The 25448-nt window shown below is 32.4% G+C and overlaps 1 protein-coding gene across 4 annotated transcripts in view; it reads right to left on the bottom strand.

Annotated features, from left to right (window-relative positions):
• The window catches only part of LOC108574998 (myosin heavy chain, non-muscle), a 28508-nt gene that overhangs the window by 1703 nt on the left and 1357 nt on the right, over nt 1-25448 (bottom strand). Inside the window, exons 2-13 of one of the 4 annotated variants that reach the window (XM_017937687.1) lie at nt 15616-15772; nt 14856-14974; nt 14493-14507; nt 10794-10817; nt 8841-8933; nt 8430-8592; nt 6371-7060; nt 5367-6013; nt 3920-4900; nt 2847-3710; nt 2303-2572; nt 117-1537 (exon numbers count right to left, since the gene is read on the bottom strand). In XM_017937687.1, the coding sequence (XP_017793176.1) occupies nt 117-1537; nt 2303-2572; nt 2847-3710; nt 3920-4900; nt 5367-6013; nt 6371-7060; nt 8430-8592; nt 8841-8933; nt 10794-10817; nt 14493-14507; nt 14856-14974; nt 15616-15772 (5444 nt within the window). Of the gene's footprint in view, nt 1-116; nt 1538-2302; nt 2573-2846; nt 3711-3919; nt 4901-5366; nt 6014-6370; nt 7061-8429; nt 8593-8840; nt 8934-9943; nt 9983-10793; nt 10818-14492; nt 14508-14855; nt 14975-15615; nt 15773-25448 lie in introns of all 4 variants that reach the window. The other 3 variants (XM_017937685.1, XM_017937686.1, XM_017937683.1) reach the window with 3 other exon arrangements.

The following is a 25448-nucleotide window of genomic DNA, read 5'->3' as shown; positions in this document are numbered from 1 at the left end:
TCTAGTTTATGTAAATTAAAAAAATAGTAACGAGTAGTTTACTCCTCTAAATCGAAGGAATGAAACAAATATCAGACATTTAAACAATTGAATATAAATAAATGATTAAAATTCACCTTAATTTATTTTTAAGATTTGCAACCTCTCTGGTTAGCTCTTCCTGAGATTCAAGCATATCATCCATTTCTCTTTGCGCTTTCCGCTTCATGGCCTTATGCCTGCTAATTTCTTCTTCAGCTTCATCCAGCTGTCTTTTCAAAGCCTTCATTTTAGCATTTACTTTCTCTGCTTGTTCCTTGTATTGGTCTGAATTCCTCCTTTCATCTTCTAATTGTAAACTCAACTCTTTCAATTTCTTCTCTAATTTTCTGTTAATCTTTTGCTGTGCAAATCGTTCCTTTGCTTCAATTTCTAATTGCTCATCAAGATTATTAATCTTTGATTCCAATTGTTGAATGGTAGCTTTGGTCTTTGCTCTTTGAGCAGTTTCTAATTCTGTAAGTTTTGCTTTCAATTCCTTGTTTTGTCTTTCCAATAATAATTTGTGCGATTCCAATTTCTGTGTAGTAGATCTTTCAGTTGTTAAATCATTTGTTAGCTGTTCGATAGTAATTTGAGCTTTTCTGGCTCTATCCATTAATAATTCAGCATTTGATTGTTCTTCTTCTAATTCTTCTTCTAGTGTTGCAATTCTAGCTTCCAATCTACGTTTCTCATCTAACATTAATGTACCCTTATTTGTATTGTTATTGAGTTCCTCTTGTAATTCATCTCTTTCATTTTCTGCCGCTCTTCTGGCTCGTTCACTACTAGCATAATCTTCAGTCAGTTGCATCAAATCTGCCTCTAAACTTTTTACCTTTCTCTCAGTTTCTTTAGCACACGCTGCAAGTTCATCTCTAGCAGCTCTAGCCTCCTCGGTTTCTCTAGTGCAATCCTTTATTTGCGCTTGAAGTTTCTTCAGTTGTTTCAAGGCATCTTCTTTCACCTTGTTATGCATCTCTAGTTGTTGCTCAATATCTTTATAATCTGCTTCCATTTTCTTGCGTTGCGCAATAGCGGCAGCCCTCTGTTTCCTTTCATCCTCTAATTCCGCTTCTAGGTCGCGTAACTGCTTTACCAACCCTCTTCGTTTCTCCTCAGCCTGTTCTTCTTTGGCTTGCAAATCTCGTTCGAATTGAGCTCTTAGAGCTTGCATATTTACTTCTAAACGCAATTTCGCGTCTTCTGTGAACTGTAATTCATCTTCAAGCTCTTCTACTTGAGAACGTTGCTCTGCTAATTGGGACTCGAGTGCACGTTTTGCTTTTTCAAGTTCATGTACATTTTTATCTGCTGTTCCTTGATTGTTTACCAGTTCGTCAAGTTCTGATTGCAAACCACGGCGAATTCGTTCGAGCTCTTCAACTTTCTCATTCATTTCGTCAAGTTCCCGAGTTAAAGATAAGACACGAGTTTCTTTTTCACGAGCTTCGCGTTCGGCAGCATCACGTTGTTCCGCATATTGTTCAGAGACCGCCTTTTCTTCAGCCAGCACCTTTAAAATAGCAGTAATATTAAGAGAAAAATGTTTTCAAAATCCATCGAGTTAATTCTACAAAAATGTAATACAAAAATAAAGTGAAGTTATATTACTAGCAATTAACATCTTACAGACCGTGATTAGTTTGTGAAAAGTGTGCAAAAAGTTATACTTATAATCGTATAATGTGTATTAATAAAGGTATGTCACCTTGTTTTTAAAGGTGGTAATATTAAAATGATATAATGTTGTAACAAATGACATAATGCTAATGATATTATCACGTAAATGCAATTACTAGTCAACATATACATTAATGTATGATCGAGAAGTTGTTACTACACAAATGGTCCGTAAGATATTGAGTATTATTTACAGATTGGTAATGATTCAATTTAACCAAGTTTTCTTATTGTTATTAACCAGCAAATTATCTACATCAAATATTATGGATCATTAATTAATAGTGATAATTATATGAAAAACTCACAGAAAATTCCTCAAACTATTGTTAATAATTAAAAAAAAGAGTAATAATTCTATTAATCTTAAATTAATGTAAAATAAAAGAATAATAGTAACTATTCTATTGAAGTAATTAAAGAAGTATTATTATTACTAACAATAAATTACTATTGTAGTGTAAATAACATTTTTTCGCAACATTTAAGTAAAATTAATATTAAATTGTTATTAATTATAAGTTGAATGTAAATAAAGAATCATTTTAAACTTCGTTTTGTAATTGCAATAAATGATCGAAACTGTGCAAACAATTACCTTGTCGAAATTTTTCTTTATCTTTTCCAATTCTAGAACCTTTGCTCTTTGCGCTTCGAGCTCAATGATACTGTCTTCCAATTCTGCTTGAACTTTTTTCTTTGATTTGTCTAATTTATCATTAGCAGCTTGCAGTTCTTCAACTTGTCTTTGGAGTGCTTCAATATCTTTCATACACCTCTTCCTAGCTTCTTCCAATGCCGTTGCAGCTTCAGCTTCTTCCTCGGCCCTTTTTTTAGCTTCAGCCAATTGTACGTTTAAGCCAAGAACCTGTTTTAAACAAGCACAATCTTCAATAAAATTTTTGTTTATTACTTTACCGTTGTCGATACATTTTCTAAAGTTTCCTTAAAGATGTTTTAAAGTTTTTTAATACATCAGATATTACAAATAGCAAACTTTTACCTATAATGTGTAAATGACAATTCGTTGATTGTCTCATTAAATAAAGAGAAAATTAGAATTTTACTAAATATTTTTAATTTTTCAACCTAATTTATAAACTTAATTTTTAAATTAATAGAATAATTTAAAATAATTATACCTGTTTGTCTAAGGCTCTCTTTGCTTCCTCCTCCTCTTCTAGTTGATCATGTAGACTTTCCTTTTCACTCTCGAGAGCTCTCAATTTCGAACTTAAAGCCAACTTTTGTCTAGTTTCCTCTTCAAGTTGTTGCTGAAGTTCTGTAAATTGAGATTCACAAGTTGCTGAAGCTTTTAAGGCTGCAGAAGCCTTCAACTCTGCAGCTTCTAATTGCTGCATGATACTTTCAGATTCTTGTTGTAATTTTGTTACTCTTTCTACCAATTCCTGTCTATTCCTTTCTACTTCTGCGAGTTTTGCATTTATTTCTGCAAGTTGTTGTTCAACTTGTTTTCTTCTTCTGTCTGATTCTTGTCTACTAGCACTAATAGATCTAAGTTCTGTAGCTAAGTCAGCATTCTCAGCCTCCAAAGTTGATTTTGCTTTTTCTAAAACAGCTTTAGTCTTTTTCAATGCGTCCATTTGTTCGTTCAAAGCCGTTAATTCTTGTGTATGCTTATGACGCATGTCGGCCAATGTTGCTTCATGCATCGATGTTTCTTCTTCTAAATTCTTTTTTAATGTTGCTAATTCTTGTTCTCGTTTGCTTCTCAATTCTTGTTGTGCAGCAGTTGTATCTAAAGAATCTAATAACTCGTTTTTCAATGCTTCTAATTCCTCATTTAGATCGCGCTTTAATTTTTCTGCTTTTCCACGGGCAACTTTCTCAGCTTCTAAATCTTCTTGCAATTCAGCTAATTGAGACTCTAATTCACGAAGAGCCTTTTGAGCTTGAGCTTTTGCCGCTCCTTCTTCATCCATCTTTGCCATTACTTGATTTAATTCCTCTTCGCGTTTACCAAGTTGCAGTTGAAGTTCTTCTACCTAAAAACGTGTACTATTATTATTATCATTACCATTATTATTATTACGGATAGTCCTACTTTCATTACTATTATTATTCTACAAATGATTTAAAAAATTGATTCGTTATTTTTTATTAAAATCACATTTACTTCTTTCAAATATAGTTTTACTGACTATGTTTGAAAAAAGAAGAAGAAGAAGAAAGAAATGTATACAACTTATCCTACCTGTGTCTTCCTTTCAGCAAGTTGTTCTTTCAAATCTGATACCTCAGTTTCTACTTTCCTTTTTGATCTGTCTACTTCTTGCCGCTGTTGGTGATCTTTTAATAACCTTTCTTCAAGATCTGCAATTGTTGCCTCATGTTTTGCTTTTAACTTTGATAAATGTTTTGCTTTTTCTTCTTCTTCAGCAAGTGTTTGCGATAAGTCATTTGCTCTTTCTTCAAGAATTTTCTTTTCTTTTAGTAACTTTTGATTTGTATCGTCAGAAAGTGCAAGATCTTCTTCGAGTTTTTTAATTTTTGCGTCACATTGTACTTTTTCCAACTGTAATTTTTGTCTAGCAGCTTCTTCTTCTTCCAATTGTTCTTCAAGATCATTTATGTTTAATTGTAATTTCTTTTTTTCCTGAGTTAACCCAGCACTCCTTTCTTCCTCTTCTTCAATTCTAGCTTCTAAATCATGAAGAATTTCTTCCAGCTCTTGCTTCCTTGCGGCTAATCTTGCTCGCATTTCTTCTGCTTCTGCACATAATTCAACTTCAGCTTGTAATTGTTCCGCCAACATAGTTTTTTCTTCCATGGCCTGTTGATATTTTCGTTCATATTCTTGTGCAGAATGTAATTGTGACTCCAATTTATCCCGCACTTGTTTCAATTCATCTTCTTTTTGAGTTAATTTCTCCTCTTGTTTCGTTACTTGTAAGAGTGGTTTTACTTTAGTATACAAACGCCACCATTGCCAATTTCGAAGTTTCAAATAAGCTGCACAATTTCTCTGGATGATTCTAATAGCATTTAATTGTTGCAAACGTTTCTGGTAGTTTCTACGAGCAAGAAAACCACGACAGAACGCTTGAAAATTAACAATTATATCAGTAATTTTATAATCTCGTTCTTCTTCGAGATGAGCTAAAACTCCAGCACGGAAGAAAATTTTTGATTGCCCAACGCGGTAAAGATTAGGGTCAAGTTCAAGAGCTTGAATCTGAAACACAGATTTTGTAAAATTGTTACATGTTATAGATTTAAAAAAATAATTAAAAGGGATAAATTTAATTTATAATAATGAATTGTTTATAATGATTTTATCTATAAATTTGAAATCAACATAGTTAATATTTAGATTTTTACCATATCGTTTTCATTACTACTATCAGAATCACAATTTTTTGTATTAGAAGCAAACATATATACTGTACAGAGCTAGAAAAAAGTCCAGCAAGACGGCACAGGGGCAAGCAAGGGGTACTTAGCTCGCACCTAAATCTCACGTCACGCAATTTTAAATGATCCGATCCGTTCATGTTATCACGTCGGCTACTGACGACAATACATGTGCCCCATTTCTATGATTATGTTAGAGAAGGTGGGCTTATGGGGATATGACTCAATCAGACTCGCATTCCTTCCGCAGGACTTCTTTTCAGCCCTGCACAGTACTTTATACTAACCATTTTCTCACAGGCTTTCTTTCCATCCATAAATCCTTTAGGGATGGCATTCGGTGTTAAAAGTTCGTATCTCTGTCTAAATTCTTGGAATGGTATTCTGTTCGGAAATCCTTGTCGGCAAATTCTAATTCCTTCTAGAACACCGTTACATCTCAATTGATCTAGCACCAATGGAGCATCGATCTTTCCGGCCTTCTTTTCATGATTTGGTATAATACATCTTACGAAATTGGGATTAGTATTTCTTAAAGTGACCATCAATTTTGCTAATTGTTCTTTATACAGCTGAGAAACTGTTCTAAACATGCCTTTTCTTGTTCGTGCACCAAATTGTGTATCGGTCAATGCTTGCTGAGCCATTCCAACAATCTCTGCATCTTTCCAAATATGACAAACAAAAGGATCTTGTGAATTTTGTAAAAGACTGACAACATTTTCATTCAGAGGGTCCATATTCTTCATTAACCATTTAGCAGCAGAATAGTCAACTTTTCCAGCATAATGTATGATAGCAAAGTCTGCAACACCTCTAAAGTCTGTTTTCATAAACTTTGGATGCACACTGTGTGCACCTACTAGTTTTTCAACAAATGTTTTATCTGTAGCCTTAGGGAACCAACATTCTTCGTCCAGCAACGCCATGATACCTGTTTTGAAATAAATATTTTTTTAGATTATTAAAAAAATTATATATGAACGAATAACGCAGAATGTAAGGAATTTAACGAGGACGAAATGATAAATGAAACAGAATGCATGAAGAATGTTGAAAGATTTTAATTTAGGAAAGATAAATCAATCGATCAATATTGATTTCATATCTGTTATAAACAGGATGCAATATAATTTTATAAAATATTTAGTCAAATTGTAGAGAATGTAGTATTAAAATATAAATTAATATATTAAATACATCTATGAATGTTGTTAGATGTAGATACATTAAAGGCAGAAAAAAGGCAACTTCAACAATTTAAAAGGAAAATGTACATTGTTCAACTTACCCATTGGTTTGTCTATCAAATCGATAGTTGGTTGCAAATCTAATCCAAAATCGATAAATTTCCATTCGATTCCTTCTCTTTGATATTCTTCTTGTTCCAAAATAAACATAGTGTGGTTGAATAATTGTTGTAATTTCTCATTCGTGTAGTTGATACAAAGTTGCTCAAAGCTATTCAATTCGAATATTTCAAAACCAGCCATATCCAAGATACCGATAAAACTTGCTCCCTGCCTCTTAGTTCGATCCAAAGATCTGTTTATTCTATTCACAAGCCATCTGAACATTCTCTCGTAACAAGCCTTTGAAATTGCTTCCACTGCAAATTCAACTTGTTCTTTTGTCTGCGCTTTTGTTACGAAGTCTCTACCCACTTTAATTCTTGGTTTTAAAAATGCTTTCGTCATTTCGGTTACACTCAAACCCAATAAATGAGAAATTTTTTGGGCGACAGTGTTATCCGGCAACGTAGCTTGATCCGAATTTCTTTCTTGACGGAATTGCATTGAACCAAAAAGCATTACCGCAGATACAATACGGAAGATCGAAGAAAAGTCTTCATTCGTCATGCCCATAATGTGCATGGACTTTACGGTTGAGAAGAACTCGGCTGAATCGTCCACTCCCGGAACTGGTAATGCGCCATTGGACAGGAATGGATAATGTTTTGGATCCTCCAAGATAAATTCTTCTGAAATTTTTTAAACAGTATATTATATAATTGTCGTTCTTCTTTCATTAAAAAATTAAAGAAACCATTAAAAAAGTAGGTACAAATATTAAAGTAAGAAAAATTATTATTTATAACTAGGATTAAAAAAATACTATAAGCAATTTATTTAACGACACAAAATAATTAAGAAATCAGCATTATCAAAGGGTATTGGAATTAAAACATTTTTAATTGAATACTACTTGCAATTTATTTTCCGACTAAATTTACGCGACGAATCTAACAAACGAGTAAAGATTCAAATTTATTAGAAAGATTCTCTGACTGTAATTTCGACTTTCTCTAAAAAGTTCGATTCTTGTTAATGCCTTGCAGAGACAATAGTACTTCTCTTCACACCCATTACATTTCAATCATTCTTTTCAAAGACAAAAAAAAGCTCCCGTAGCTTTGTGTTTTCCCGCTTATGGGCAACCATATTTGAACAAAAGCTTGTAGTCTGTTTTGTTCCAAATTAAAATTTGTAGTCTGTTGAATAAGGACATTGATCTATTCGTCATAGCAACACCGTTTCTATTTAAATGATGTCTAAAATAATACGCCGCCTAACATTCCACACGTCAATGATTGAACTTCAAGTCAGGTAGTACAGCTGAGTCATCTATGAAGAAGGTTGTTTTAAATTGTTCGTATCCCGAAAGGATAGGCTTAATCGAAGAGCAGTGATTCAAGTATAGATCAAAATATCCTTGTCCGGTACACAACATATAATTAGCGGAAACATTCAATGTTCCAAATTGGCAATATCAATTCCCTTTCTCCTCTTTATTAATAAGAAAAATAATAACAACAACAAATTCTTGACCATAAGTCCGCATTTTTACCTTAAATACCGCGATAACTCCCGAGAAAAAAGCGAAGATAGGTAATAATAAATAGTAGTCAAAGTAACTCTGGAAAGATATATTACGATTTGGACGAAGCAACACTCTTCCAATTATACTGAACTAAGAATTTTAAAATATTCACGAGACTCTAGTTTAAATAAAAAATCAAAAAGCGGAAGAAAGCGAAGAAGGAGAAAGAAAGTAGTTTACGTTGCATCCTTCAGACGAAATTGTGTATCGTTATAAATGTTAAAACGAATGGAATGTTACTATTATATTGTTTGTATTTACTATATGATTAATATGCTGAAATGAAAAGCGTAGATCTGGTTTGTTTTACAGATTGGTCGAATTTATCTTACGCACAATTGTATCATACAAGTGTGAAAATAAAATTTCTTCACCGAATGGATTTATTAATAAATAAACGTGTGAGAAATGAAAAGAGGACAACAGGGAGATATACAATTTAGATTAACAGCGATTAAAAATCTACTTACTCTTTTGCTCTGGTGAAGCACCAGCAAGAAGTTGATAAAATATGTGAAAGGTTCTTTCATCTTTTGCTTGTCGAATTGCTCTTGACTTTTCCAAAAGATAAGTTTCTATGTTTGCACCAGCAATGTAACCAGAAGCATCGAAGTTTATTCGGATGAATTTGCCCTGTTTCACACATGGTCAATTATTATTATAAAATATCACTATTATCAGTCGAGAAAATTAGTTGTTATAATTGACAACAAATAAAGTGTAACTCTGTATTCTTTCACTTTGTTGAATTTTACTGACTACTGATTAATAGAAAATTTGAAATCTTGAGAAGCTAGTGTCAGAAGATTGTCAAACTTACAACTAATTACTACAGAATTTGAAGTTTTGAGAAACTAATATCAAAAGATTGTCAAACTTACAAATCGAGAGGAGTTATCATTTTTCACTGTTTTGGCATTTCCAAAAGCTTCCAGAATGGGATTTGCTTGTAAGAGTTGTTGTTCCAATTCACCCTGTCACCAAAAATCATTAAATTAATCAAAATAAAAAATTCACGTAACAACATGAAATCTATATTCAGTATTTTTTAATGAAAAATATATCTTTTAAACCTGTAGTTAAAAGTATTTCGGAATAATTTCAAAGTTTGTTTAAAAAGTTACTTATAAACGCAGGCATATTTCATATGTAGAAACAGCGTTATATATAACACTAATAAAACTAGGAAAACTCTTTTCTTAAGAAGTTTCACAAATAACAGAACTTTCGACTATTATAAATAGTATGCCTAAGGTATCTTAAATATTACTAAATGCAGCATATTTAATATTGCAAATAAAAATAAATTTTTATAGATACAAAGCTCCCTTATAATTGCTTGATATGATAAATTAGTTATGTTAAACTTAAAAAATTACTGCGATGATGTGTACGAAATACAATAGGGCTTATAATAAAGATAATTACTATTCAACAAATGATTATAATATCCAGCAGCGATTATTTTTATCATAACTATGTATTTCACTAAGATGCAACTTTTCACTTAATTTAAATTAGCGGACAACAGAACTGTAACGATTGTTTCAAAATCTAACAAACTGGCAAATGTAAAACATTTTACATTTAAAAAAAAAAAATGCGAGTTTGTAAACAAAAAATTATCTAAAATTTTTCTTTAAAAATGCAGACTAATTGGAAAGGTGCAAAGAATTAAACGCACATTTATTTGCAATTATTTAATATAATCGAAGCAGTTATTTTTAAATTGAATTAACTAACTGTTGGGTTTTTTTGCAAATCAAGTCACTAAGAGAAAAAGAAAATGCGATTTGAAACATATACTGCTTTCAATTGTCGCTTTTATCATCATAAAAGAAATGTTTACTTTACATAAAACTTTGTACAATTAAATGGAAAATAAAAATGAACACACGAAAAGTATGCAACACAATACACACACATACATGTACAAGCATGACACAGAATACATTAATAAATAATTCAGTTAGTCGACTCTCACGTTAATTACCGCAAGTTTATCCGAAATATTTCCGGAACCCTGAATCCAGTGAGCAGCGTAAAATAGTAAGGGAAAATTGTTAGAACTTTAGAATACTATATTTTCTTTTTTCTTTTACTTTTTAAATCGACTAGTAAGCTACTCTGTTAACGACACGAATTAATCTTTCTAAATTAATTTTTATTTAACTTCATTTCTCTTAGTACGGAGAAGAAAAATTGGAAAGAGGGGATATATATGCGCGGGTTATTTTTTCGCCACGAATAGAGAGAAACTAAAACATACTTAATGTAAACACCATTAAACTAGCAAACAGTCCTGTGACGCGGCGTTATCACTTCGGATCGACACCAATTACCGATAAGCCTCCGTCGAGGAGACAAGTTTTTCGCGGTTTTCCCTACCCGATCACGATCCAGAGATCCTACCTCCTCGCTACCTCCTCTTCTTCGCGTCCTGTTGGCACACGACGAATCCGTCGATCGCGGTGAATGGAGGAAACGGGACGGGGACCGGGAAGAAGCACGCGACGAACCGGACACTTGGCAAGGTTTGCTCGCGCGTGCAAACCCAAAGCTCGCTCGCGACGAGGCGAGGCGAGGCGAGGCGAGGCGAGGCGAGGCAAGGCAAGGCGAGGCGAGACGAAACGGAACAATGTATGTACATATTTACGTGCATATAGTACTCGAGAAAGTTAACGGAGTTATCGAAAAAAAATTTCCAAAACCCGGAAATACAAACTGTTAGTGAACCAAGCTAAAAGAAGAAGAGAACAAAAAAAAAAGAAGATAGCACATAGCAGCGTACATATCGCGTGAGCGGAATGTTGAGCATTTTGTTGTTGACTTACTATGATTAGTGCCGGACTCGGTGTCTAGGTGTGTCGTGGCCGCCGAAAGTCAGCACCGGGAATGAAAGAATTTACAAAATTAAATTCACGAGCCTCAGTTCACGAGTCCAATTTTCATTCAAAGCTTTGCACTCTTATCTTCTCTTTCGTAGTCGATTTCTTAAACGTTTGCTTCTGTTTTTACCCACACATAAGCATTCAATTCGAGATATTAACAGTTCGAAATTCTTGCATCAACGAGAACTGATTGAAATTCTAAGTATTTTTAAAAATTAGACTAAAGGAAAGATTCTATTTTTAACCAAAAATCTCATTTCTTCGGTGATATCAACGAATACAGTTCGAATCTAATTGATCAATATAACGAATAGTCTCGACACATTTACGGGAAAATGTGAATTGCAAATAAATTACTTTTAGCATTATTCATTCTCGATTAACCCCTTAACGTGCACTTTTTGTTTCTTCGTTTTAAATCAGTTCCTTTTATCCGTGGAACTCTTTACATTTCGACATATTTTTTTATAATACTACTTACACTTATTGGGGCAAAAAGTGAGATATTTAATCAAAAACGTTAATTTTACTTCTTCAATTTATTGCACGTACGTAAAATGTAGGCACAATAACTACAATAGTTCTAGGCAACGAAAAATTAAAAATGTTCTTTTCAACACTATAAAAATTCAACAGTAACGAGATTCTTTTCCTCTGTTTCCTTTACTGTCTCGTGCGTATCTTATTGGCGCCAGTTCTTTTTTCTTTTTGTTTTGTTTGCAGTTGGAGGAACAAAACTGGCAAAATGTCTTTCTGTTAACTACTTTTTGGCCGACCTGATTTTTTTACGAGTTCATCATTACTGTTAACTCGAGTGTGCACATTTCTGCCATTACCGTCCGCTCGAATTAATTCGAGTGTGCGCGTTTAAGGAGTTAAACGTTCTGACACGTCTTCAGCTACTCTTTCTTAAATAATTTGGCAGTTTAAACTTAGACTTATACAACTGATAATTTCGAATTATGAAACGCATGAAAATGGAACGACGATCATTTTTTCCTATATAAGAACACAAGTTTCGAAGCGTACGGTGACTCAGAACAGTCCGCCGAGAATGACTCAAGCCGAGTTAGGTCGATAAGTGGATCGCTTCACTGAAAAAGGAAAGATCCAGTGATCTACGATGGCCTATCATGATCTATCGCAGAACAGTCTTCCAGTATTCGACGATCGACTTTATAAATGATTCGCGCAACTCTTACGTAATTCGCATTTAGAGTTTGTGCAGTCACATGTATATTATATTACACACACACATACACACACACAAGGTTAATGTGCGCAAATTACCGATACAACGAACAAAATTTTCATCTCAATTGTCTTATCCAGATCCAATTTCATCTTCGGTCAAAAAAAGAAAAAAGAAGGAATTTTTCTTGATTTTAATTAAGAATTTTAACAATATGAATACGTTGTACATTTGATCAAGTTTGCAACTACCTAATATCTCTTATGACATACATCATGTAGAGATACTGTTTTAAATAAAATAAAGAAACTAGAAAATTTTCTTCCTTCCTGATTTTCCGGGGTTTCATTAAACTTTTACGTTTTTAAATTTCACCCTGTCCTAAAAGAAGTATTTAAATATAGAGTAGCGATTTGTAAGATCTTAACTAAAGCAGTTGCCTTCGCATAATTTGCAATAGAAAAACAATGTATTTTTAATTGTAGATAGTAATGTTTTATATTAAATAACACAGGTGCCATGTAAAAGTTTGGACGAATTAATTACTTTAATGTAATTAAAAATGTTTCTTGTTAAACACACTTCTTCAAGTTACTAGAACTGATACAAGAAAAAATGGAGCAAATCTGTTGCCTCTTACTTTTCGTCAAATATATTTAGAAGTATTTTTGTTCTTGTTTCAAGACACTTGTCTTAGTAAAATATTTTATCCCTTTTTTTGGGGGCATTCAGAGTTTATCTATAGGCGGAAACTGAGGTCGGATTTCCGTCTTTTGTTATCGTCGCTAACATTGATAATATACTATACACTATTTGGTACAAAATTCTAAGATTGTTAGGATTAGCCTGAGAATTTGATGTTAAAAATTGTGCAATACTGAAATCAACCTTATCTTTTTCTACCATGAAAATTCTGCAACCACGTTCGTAATTAATCCTAGTGTTGTAGAGAACTTATCGAATTATCTCAGTGTAGGTATTTGAAATAAATAGCAATTTTTTTTTAGGAAATTTAAACAAGTAGAAATTTCTACTTTTACTTTCATTCGATATTTATATTTAGACTCGTACGAAATTTATCAAGCATCATGCACGGAAAAAAGAGAGAAAGAGTATTTACAGAAAATTTCATGCACCAAATCAAATTTCTAAGACATTTTTTTCATAATTTTTACATAAATTTTTCCTCAATTTAAATCCTGCAAAACATTCTTTGAAACATATAATAACTATTCCTACTGTTTAATAATTATATAATGCAAAGAACAATACAGTGAACGTTGCCTTAGAATATGCTTATTCTATAATGTAGAATCCTTATACCAATATGCAGCATGAGAGCAAGTTAAAAAGTTGCAAAAATAAAAATTACAAATTATATTTGATAAAATAGTATACACTTTGCAATTAAAATATTTACCAATAAAAAAGGAAATCACTTCATTTTTTACGCATGTATATGCTAGTTATTAAAATTTGTTTGTTGCTGATAGTGAAAAATACAAATACGTGTGCAACTACACATATTCCTTTTATGCAGATACGAATCAGTATTTTCAATTTTGAAAGAAACTGTCTGCCAACGAACTTACACACTCTCCTCTTCTAAAACGAATAATAACTTTCAATAATTAACTATTAGGAAAAAAGAAACTATTTTTATGAATGAATTCTTTTAACGAATTTAGTACTTTTATTTGAATAATCCTGCAACACTTGTCACAGCAATCTCAATTTTAACTTTGTAATTTTCATTTATATGGCATCATTTCAGTTGACACACAATAACAGATACTATTTCATTCATAGCAAAATAAATACTTGAGAACATTTTTATGCAATCAATTAGACAATTCATAATTAAACTGATTTACATTGAAAAGATAAAAAACAGATTTGTATTATTTTTATATGTTCCTCTGATTTGTATCATTTTGTAACTGCATTAAGTTAAATGTGCATATACTATCACTAAATAATTTATAATATATTATAATACCTGTTGAAACACATTAAAAAGGAAGAATGGAATCCCATACTTTGTTACTTGCATAAAACAGTGCATAATGTAAGGAGGAAAATCACACGTCTATAAATTTCTTAATTCAGAAGTACAGGGTGGGTTTTTAGAATAATACACCTAAATATTTCCGCTGCTTTTGGGGATTACAGAAATAAGAAGAATCATCCTAGCATTCTTGACAGAGTTTTGAAAATTTTTCTACAAATGGAAACAACTAAAGTAAAATAGTGATTTTAATGAAGCAATATTTTGTTAAAATTTTGAAAATATTTAACAAACCTAATATGACATTCCACGTTATAAAATTACTTTCCTTCTATTATGCTGGGACATAAAAGAAATATACAATTTTATTGAAAATGTGTTAGCAAACATAAAATCTGCAGATTATGAAAATGTTAGCAAACGATTTTTCCCCCCAGTGAACAGTGTGTGCACAACTCTTGCAGAAACAAATATACTTTTGAAACGTATATTCTGCAATCAAGAGTTCCATTTATTGCACACGGGCACGACAAAAAATCAAAGCACAATTGAGTATTAAACAATTCTTTAAACGGAGATTACAATGAATTCCATAGCGTACATACATATGAAATTATTATAGAAAAATAGAAAAATACAAATAATTGCTTATTCCGTCCTACAAAGAAGTAGCTCTACCCCATATTATAATAGTGCTCTGAATGCTATAAAGTAATCCCAATACTCAGAATGCTATAAAATGAAAAAAAAATACGTATCAGATGGAATCTCACCAAAAGCAGAGAATATTTTGTCATTAACTTACCGCATTCGATTTTGGCTTGGAGGCAGCGACATACGCCAAATATTGGATCACTTTCTTCGTGTTTTCGGTTTTGCCTGCGCCGGATTCACCGGTACATAAAATTGACTGATCTTCACGATCTGTAAACCAACAAAGAATTACGAGCGAAAAATTCGACATTCAAAGAAAAAACTAACACGCCTTCTAGTTGGATCTTCTACATAAAAAAATGGCGTTATATGTTAAATAACGTTAAATAATAGCGTTAAATAACGAACAGTTTAACGCGCGAGAGACTTTTAGGAAGAAAGTTAGAAAGGGACGAGATATTGTTATCAGAACTGTGACGCAGGGTTATGTACACTGTGCTTTAAAAATAATCACACACGACGTGATTATTAAAAAGATACGCGTAAAATATGAATGTTATTCACTCTAATTCGTCGAAAAGAAAAAAGAAATATTTACAAAAAGCAATATTCTTCGAAATTCAATAACGAGTTGCAGTCACTTGCTGCATAAACAATTTTTAATAAAGAATTCAGTGCAAAAGTACGCATATAACGTCAGAAACAAATATGAAATCAAAATGGAAAAGCAAAAATTGTTCATATAAAACAATACGTAGAACGAAAAAATTCATAACCCATTCTAGAGCAAAGATCATTAAAGGAAGAAATGAAACGTGAATAACAGAAATACCGAGTGATCAGATATATCTTAATGAGTCTTAATGGTTAAGAAATTAGCAAATGACTGAACAAATAGAAAAATCAATTACCTTGAAGCATGGAACGATATGCAGTGTCCGTAATGGCAAAAACATGGGGTGGAACCTCATGTCTCTTAATACCCTTATACCTCTCCATTATCTTTTCCGTGTAAATTGGCAGCCTCTTGTATGGATTGACCACCACGCAGAACAACCCTGAGTATGTCTGCAATCATACCAACGATCCTATGAGTGGTCTGAATAAATTGCGAAAAAATTGTTCCACGATGTTTCCTTTTAAATTTTATAAATAAACAATCACAGAGTGTAATAAATATAAATTACAACGAAAATATTTCTGTCGTCTTTTCACAATCGCAGCATTTTTCTTACGATTTATCAAAATTGAAACATTTCAGGGTATTAACCCTCTGTAGGCAAACATATCTTCCGACACTCCGTAGGTCTAATTTTTCTGCTGTTCTAGGCTTCGAAGAAATCCGAAAAAATTCTGGGACACTCGTCGAAGTCTCTACCGCATTATACAACTGTTCCTTAAGTCAGATGTTTCAAACTTTTTCCAATAAAAATAAGAATTCTTGAAATTTGGCTTGGGTCATCAACGACCCAAATTGCCAATAAAGGATTTAATTTTTGCGACATAGTTCCGTGTAAATACTTCTATAATAACATTCGATGTGAACTTATCGATAAATTGTTTAACTTTAATTTCATTATTTTTAGTAAACGGAATATTAGGCAATGCAGCTTTCACAGGCAAATAATTACATCGTTAAAATGAAATTACCACATAAACACAAACGAGGTGGTATCGTATTCAACAGGCAAAGTATGATAAATTCTTTATTTCCTCAAATAAATATGTACTAACTTGTGGCTTCTAATTGAAACTTTTACGTTAAACAAAATGACCGTTAAGTGAAATGTTTCTTCTACGCTGTTAGAATAAGAGCATGAATAATAAGCAGAGTGGACTTGGATGTGACATTTTGGACTTCAGAGTTATTTAAAGCTTTGGTAAATTATCAGATAAAATTGTAACATAATGACTTCCATGAGCGATATACTATTGCAGACAAATGACATTCCTAACACATTTTCCACATAACGAGTTCAAGGTTAACAACACGCGTATATTCGCGCGCATTTACACAAAATTCTTGTTAAAACTGTATTACAAAGTAAAAGCAAACACAGTGTCTTTTTGATTGTTAAATGCGCCTTCGAACGTACAAAGCGAATCTAGTATATTTCAGAATACTTTCCGTGTACAAAACGGTACAAGTTAGCGTTGTTGCATTAGCAAAAATAATAAGCTACGTAAGAGGTGTATCAATTCAATATGTTCCAGCTAGAAAACATTCTCACTACCTAAGAAATTATTCTCGCTCTTTTTAAGAGAACAATGCGCAGCTGTTAACGATATAGAAAGTGAATAGGGTTCGTATCGGATTTACGCTTGCTTATCCAATTCGTTAAGCGAGAGAAGAAATATATGGCGTTAAATAAAGCAACAGCCGACAAATCGATGAAACGTATAAGTGAAATAAAAACATACAAGAAGAAGAAAGTACAGTAAATTCTCCACAAGTGTCAGTCCGCAAGGAACCTAAACCTGACACTTGTAGAGTCGGGGACTACGTTTTCGAGCCTCGCGCCCGCCTTTGTAGTTTGCCGAACGTAGACAAGGACAGGGAATAAAAGATAAAGATGAAACGTGAGTCGAGGCAACCAAGCGATCTAAATACCAACTTTTTTAATTTTACGTTTTTTTATCCCGAAATTTTTCTTAACATATTGATGAGATTTTTATGATGAAAATGACATCAAACACGACATAATTTGAACAACATTTACTTATTAACACGTTCACTGTCTGGCGTGTCGTTAATAAGTAAATGTTATTCAAATTATATCGTATTTGATATCATTTTCATCAGAAAAATCTCACCAACATGTTAAAAAAAATTTCAGATGAAAAAAATGAAAACTAAAGAAATTATATTTTTCTATTATGAATTGTCGAGCCATGAAATCTCGTAAAAAGAAACCGAGTGGTGTAGCGTTACACGCTTGACTGACAGCGAGCGAGGATAACATAGGCGTAGGACCATCTACATATACTGACACTTGTAGAATCCAAACTGACACTTGTAGAGGTCGTCTCACAAATTCGTGTCGAATTTTATAAATTACATCGATATTTTCATCGAACCTTTAAATTTGATAAAAAAAAAAAAATACCTAAGCTTCTCATCCCGCAACTAATTTTCTATTTTTCGTTTTTGGTAAAACCATTATGTCGTTGCTATAATATTTCCTTGGATTTTCATAAAAATATTTTCCGCTTTCGGCACGAACTTATGGGATGACCTAATGCACAGCTGCAATTACTTTATAGAGAATATTGCGTTGAAATTTCTTTCGATGGAATTCCATCAAGTAACGGCATAATGATACACGTTCAATTAATTAACAGTATCAATAGTTACATCCAAAATATTCATTATACAATAGAATTACATCACAGTGTACCGTATAATTGATAATACAAAAATTTTACCAACAGTACAGTGTTAATGTTCTACTCTAATTTTAAGAAAACTATTAAACAAGCTTTCGTTTCGACAGAAAATTTGCCGCTGAATACGACTTCATTTAAACGCTGTTCAATTATTATGCGTGCAATTCATGTGTAAGGCATTCATAGATGTAGCGTATACATTTAAAGTGATTTGCTACGTACGCGTTGCACTTTAACCATCAATAACCCCATAAATTGATAAACGACCACAGTGTATAAGCAGATAAACACGAACAATACAAGATCGGCTTATTTTTTTTTTTTTTTATTTGAAAATCATGTCCTAGATTGTTTGTGCATTATAAAACTTGAGGACTAAACACCGCGGTCCGGATACGAATTTTCTGTATAAAAATCACACTTTGCCACATACTAAAAGTTTTACCGCATGATTCTTTTCAATGAATAATTTACGAGTTAAACAGAACGAAAAGCCAAAGATATGCGTCACCATTCAGGAAAGATGAGCAAGCGGATCAGTTTACACTTTATACAAGTTCATACTGGTGTGTAACCACGAAAAAATGTCAAGTAAGAAACAATCAAGAGAAATTTATGGATTTTCTCATATTGTACATTTCGGAGAAATTTCGCAAATGACCGATTTAATTTCGCGTACTCTCGAGATTTTCGACTTTTATATTTTGCAAAACTATCTTCATAAAATAGAAACGTACAAAATGAAATAATACATTTAGAAGAAACGTGACAGGTTAACAAAAATGTTGCAATAACTCATTGCACGATAACAATAGTACCGGTAGTTGTTCGATAAGAGGTTAAATAACTTTGCTCCGTTTCAGTACCGTTGATAAGGGAATACTGGTAGGTTTGCAGTATGTTCGTTGAAATAACGAAACAGTGATCTAATAATTAGTATAAACAATCTTATTGTTATACAATACGAATCAAGCATATTGAGAATGATAGATAAACTGGGTTTGAAACAATCCACCAAGTTTAAGTTAAAGAGACATTATTACTGCAATAAAAGGGGAAAAAAGGCTTAAAACTTTGCTGTAATATATTATGTAGCTAAATGAAATTGAATCTTTGAGAATGTTGTATCTACAGTTTCGGGTGTTGGAACAACGAAATTGACGGAAATAAGGGCGCTCGAGGACCTGGAACCTCGGCCAGGACCGTAAGAAGAAATTTCTAGCCCAGTGTCACTGCACATACACTACCGGCCAAAAGTTTGGAATCACTGAGCATTGCAATTTACACAAAAATTTCCAGAAAAAAGTCAGCGACTTTGAGAATTTTTTATCGTTCGAATCAATTGATATGAGATAAATTGATAAATGTGGAACTGAGACAAACTTCAAATCTATAAAAAAATTAGCAGCAGGTTTAATATTGATGAAAAGTGGGAGGTGATTCCACACTTAGTAGTGTACATATGCATATTCTGAAAACCTACACACTAGTTTTTAAATCAATTTTTTTAAAAGAATTTTACTTATATTTTAAGCTATATTTCTGTTCCTTTGATCGGTTTTTTTTTTTTTAATGGCAAGTATTTTTTAAAATAAAATACTAAGTAACAATTAATATTTTGGTCAGTGTAAGTAATTGTCAGTATTAAATCGCATTTTGTCGGTATAATTTTGTTTATTTGGTCGGTATTAATTTGGTTTCTGGTCAACAAAATTGAAATTTTTCGTTTTAACGTACTGACCATTTATTTAAAATTATACATTGTTAAGTATCAGCAAAATAATAATGTTTAAATAATTAATTAATTCTACGTAACAAGTATAGGACTATTCCTGTACGCATAATTACGAAATAAACATTTCCGTATCATTCCATACTATACTTCCCATGAATTTATTCCAAACAACGCTACAACTATTGTGCATATTTTACAATAATTCTGTAAAGTGTAACTTATACGTGATCTTGAAATTTTCTTTTCATCTTCTAGGTTAGAAATTATATCTTTGCATTCACGACGTTCAATAAGTGTTACTGAACAAAAAAGATCAACTGTCACGTTTTTTCTCTCATAAGACTGATGAGCATAACCGAAATCGGACAAAGTCTCGATGCAAAGTAGAGATCCACGGCTATTTTGTTCCCTTTTTTTTAACAGAACTCTCTCCTCGAAGGTCTCCAAAACCGGTCTCCGAGAGTGTCGTGTCATCGACCTGCCTAACATTCCTGGTTATAGCTCACTAACAACCACCGGCTTTAACTCCCTCTTCAGGAAAATTGCATCTCTTTCTTGATTTCGTTCCGCAGAAAAAGGATAACGTCATTTTTAACGCTAATTTGTGAAAGCTTGGTTTTTCTACATTGAAGCAACACCAGACAGTCACATTTCTGGAACTTTTTACTAGAAAACTTGTATCTTTCCTACCTCAGATCCGAAATTCTCAATTGCAAAATCTACGCCGGAAAAAATTGAAATCTTTCGAATATTTGCATGCATAATTAGAAAAATTAAATGTTTCTTGATCGTCACTTTGTCATATTATTGGGTATCGATCATTTAATAATACTTGTTGCAATGCTTGTAAATATATACTTTAGTATCGAAGTCTCTTGGAATTTTGTTCAAACCTTGTGACACATGAAATACAATAAAACTACGAGACAATCATTAAAACAACCTTGCAATTTCAGTAAATACGTATAAAAACACGATAATTCTATGAGTTTTAGTATAATTAATGGCCATCAAGTTTTCAAGTTACTGACTATTAAAATTGGTTGCACGAGCAGAGATCTTTAATAACTGAAGCATATTACAGTGTGTCGTTTTCTGCACAATTTATCACGGCTTTTAAGCACACACATCACGATTACGATACGATATTATTATAGAAGAGAAAATGAAGTTCAGAGAATTATTACATTTTCACGATTATGCCTTACTTTTACTAGAAAAACTTCGTGACATCATAAATACTCAAATAGCAATAACACGTTATTCGTATGTTTCACATGCAACATCGAGAGATCAAACTTATCCTCAATATGTTTCACAGATATCCATTTAAATGAAGAATAAGAGAAAAAATTTATATCATTCCTATGTCCAAAATCTATTTAATCTAATAATAACAATAGGATACGATTGAATATCAGATTATAAAAGACTGAATTCTGCTCTGATCACAAAACAATTCTACATTTTCAGCGTGCTTCAAATTAGCGAACACGTGTCTTTTTGTGTAACACTTTGCGTGACTTTTTAGCTTATATCTGGGCAAAAGAAACGCAAAAAAGGGAGAGAGAGAGAAGAATGAAAACAGTAAGAGAGGAGGGGGGAGGATGGAAAGCAAAAAAGAGGGAGACGATAGAAGGAGTAGGGGAGAAGGAGGAAGGGAGGGGGAAAAGTGTGTGACGAAGCGTTCAGTCCATTTATCCCGGAATCTGTGTGCGGTTTCATCAGCGTTCGGTTCCTTTCCTAAGAAGACCGAAACTACGTCTTGACTATAAAAGGCACGAAGTCTCCAGTGAAACTGACTCTTTCTCTTTTCCTCTTCTACTCGTCACCGGTGTATTACATCGAGACAACATTTACGGTACCGCGAAGAAGCGGGTTAAGGACACTCATCCTTATAAGGACTCCTCCTTGATCGTTCTCTTTCTCTTCTCTTCCCTCCTAAATTCAAAGAAGAGAAAAAAGAGCCTATGTTTCTCGCCAATTTTCCTAAAGATCGATACCGTTTTCGTTCTGTCCTATCCTCGCAACTATTACTCCTGTATATTTCTCTCTATCGTTCAATTATGAATATCACGTGTATATACATTCACGAACGAATAATGTTAATGCAAGAAGCGTGAAAAAGAGCAAAACGTCTTTTCGACAGTATCGGTGGATCATAGCGAATGCTCGAAATGGAAATAATTAAAATCCATTTTAATTCCATTTACTCGTTTCAGCTTCTACGGTACAACGATATTTTCGACACACCGATCGTGTCACACCGATTTTACTTCGATCTACTGTTTCGATAATGGCTGCAGATATGAAAAAAAAGGGGGAAAGCTTCGAATGTAGTCGGATCTTCTCGAAAATTTCCCGTCTGTTTGAATCGATCGTGATTTGAAAGATTTGGCTGATTTTTGGAACGTTGCACGGAATGCGATATATCGCGGATCAAAAGAAGAAAAATCAGCACGTACGAGGCACACGCATGACGTCACTCTCTCGTGTCCTAGAATGCTCGTCATACGTAAGCAGATATTTCTATATCGTAAGGCCCTATAAAAACCGCAATTATTTTAACCGATATCAAGCGTTGTAAGGACAATTTGTCGAATTACTAATACCGAAAGAATTTTCAAACAAAAGTGTTATCTACAATTTTCCTATCGTTTATACTTGTGTTATTTACGAAATGACAATTTCCAAAATTCACTCCCGAATACGAACGGAATTAATTCATTTCATTCCGTTTCTTTATCCTTCACTTTTCATCGTCTTTGCCTTCTTTCAAAACTCTTAACCTTCCGATACAATGGACGAACAATAATTGATCTGGTATCTTGGCAAGTGAAGATACTGATACACGGTAAAATAATCGTTTCAACATATCCTATAGATTTGTCTTGCAGTTAAAGTTTTAAGTTGAAATTGAATAACCTTTGGAGAATTCCGAAAATGACGATGAGTCAATGATACGTGGAAATAAGGTATGGCTGTTATCAGTCCCTGATAACAGTCAAGAAACGAACAGTGGTTCAGCTGCGTATAGTATTAACATTGGAATTCCAACTTCTTCGGTATTTCGAATTTGCGCTTTCGTTAAGAATATTTCACTTCTTCGACTTTGTAGTTCGTTATTTAATTGTGAACAGCGGTGCCTAATCAATCGAGTAAAAGTCAAAATACGCGCAGAATTTCTTTTCTCCTATTCTATAATTTCGTCCCGAGACTAAGAATATCATTATGCAAATATTATTCCCTTAGCGTGGTTTGATAATTAGCATTAGTTGCGTATGAAATAAAAACAAGTAAAAAAAAAAAAAGTATTCTTCAAATTGCTCGTATATGTACATATACAGGGTGTCCCACCTAACTTGGGAACATGTTAAGTATCTCGCTTATTTTCTGTGATAAAAAAGAATCTTAGAGGAAAAGAATATTTAGTTCGAAAGGGCAAGTAGTATGATAGGCGAGAAATGTTTCTTATGGTCACTTGTTTTAGAGATTTCAAGATTACCGAATTTCTTTTTTTTTAATGGGATTACATATTTTCATCGTCGCTGGATAATAGCTGAGGTCGAAATGAATCGAACGATCTATAATACTACGACTGCACGTGACCTTGAGAACAAAGAAATTCATAAAAGTTGGGCAATTGATGAAAATGATGAAATAACTATGATAGAAAGATTAACGAAGGAAAATTGATTTTAACAAGTGCTCAAAATAATATCCAACAATTTCAACATGAAGATTCTGGAAGATCTAAAGGATAAACTAATCTCTCAAGTCTTCCTTATGTTTCCAGAACTGTTCTATTACTCGAATCGTGACTAATTTCAGTAAACACATATCTTGTTAAGATTATGTTTAATTCCTAATTCAGTCGGAAATTTACAACATTTAAATAACATTTAAAAGAAATTTAATCAAAAATTTGAGCGTGATAATTATATAATTATAGATCGCTCGATTCATTTTGACCTCAGTTATCATGTCGCGATGATGAAAATACGTAGTCCCATTAAAAAAAAAATTCGATAACATTGAAATCAAGAAGAAAAAAAAAATGACGCTGAGAATATTTTTCGTCTAACATAATATTTGCCACTTCGAACGAAATATTGTCTTCCTCTAACATTTTTTTCTATCATAAAAAACAAGCTAAATATTTAAGATATTCAAGTTAGATGGGGCACACTGTACCAATTGTCATGCGAGCCTAATGTCAATTTTCTCAAGACAAAATAACGGATTATTAAATAAATGAATGCATCATTCTTTGTATTAATATGCTTCTAAACTTTGTCTACTCTTTATGATTTTTGTCCAAGTTATAAGTTACTTTCGAAAAATATCTAACTGTAGTAAATCTTTTCAATTGAGTATTTTTCAATATAGTGCACTAACTTAGAAAGCAAGTCATGAAACTGTTTATACAAGGGAAAATTTATGTACCACTTGAATTCACCAATTATTTACAAGCAAAAAACATTTTTACAGTCTCTCTGAGAACGTAAATAACCATTATTTACTGCCATTTTTAAAAATAAATCTGTAATAATTCACATTTACATGATTTATCAGTCACATATTGATAGTGTTCACAGAATTCGAAAGATATGATGAATGAATGCCCTCGCTTCAACGTAAAAAATCTCAGAAATAGATAATTCTAATAAAAAGTGTAGGAGAAAAAGTTTGATCACAACATCATAAGATAATTAAATTCAGTGAGAGCCTTGGGTTAGGTCAGTGTTACGTTTACAAATGCGTTTGATTCATTTTAGATGCTAAACGCGCAACGCAATAAAAAAATCAAAAGCAACATCAAAGTTGAATAACAACAATTGAATGGTTTTTAAGTTGAAGTTAATATTTTAATATTTTTCATGACATTAATATTTTGATTGATTCAATTTTAAAAAATTTCTAACTCATGAAAAACATACTTTGATAATTATTTATGGTAGTTTTGTGAATTATGAAAAGAAAATTAATCGTCGATCAAATACTTTACAAAAACAATTATTGCATAAATGTAGAATTTAATAAAAATTTCTTACTATAATTTTTGAAAATGTTTCTCATATTCTATAAACATACAATGGCATAAAATTATAATTTGTAACAGTAAATGTCATCATTTTTTTCACATTAAAGCAAATATTTAATGCTTAATTTCTAATATGTACATTAATTGGTACTAATTAATTATACTGTTTCTGAAAGTATAGCTTATGTTTTATATTATGATACTTAAGAAAAGAAAGAATAACAATAACATTTAAATATAAGTAACTGTTAATCATACAATTACCAGTTTATGAATAAATTAATTCAAACTATAAACCTCACCAAGTAAAGAATTGTCTTTAAATGTTCATTTACTGTGAATTTATCTAGATGAAGTTTGGTATTTGGCTTTGGTACATATTGTAATTGACATTTTCAAATGAGAACATTTAAATTAGAACGTTAAGCTCCAATGCTACTTAGACTTATGATTATAAAACTAGGGTTATGTAGGTAAACCTTCTTCTTTTTCCACTGTAATATCTATCAAGATATATGATAATAATTTTTTCATTGACACTTACGATTAACTTTTCCTTAGTTCTATTATTACTAATC

This window comes from Habropoda laboriosa, unplaced genomic scaffold (assembly GCF_001263275.1).
Source record: "Habropoda laboriosa isolate 0110345459 unplaced genomic scaffold, ASM126327v1 scaffold273, whole genome shotgun sequence".
Lineage (NCBI taxonomy): Eukaryota > Metazoa > Arthropoda > Insecta > Hymenoptera > Apidae > Habropoda > Habropoda laboriosa.
The sequence above is the reverse complement of the archived record's forward strand: the minus strand, read 5'-3'. Positions and strand labels throughout refer to the sequence as shown.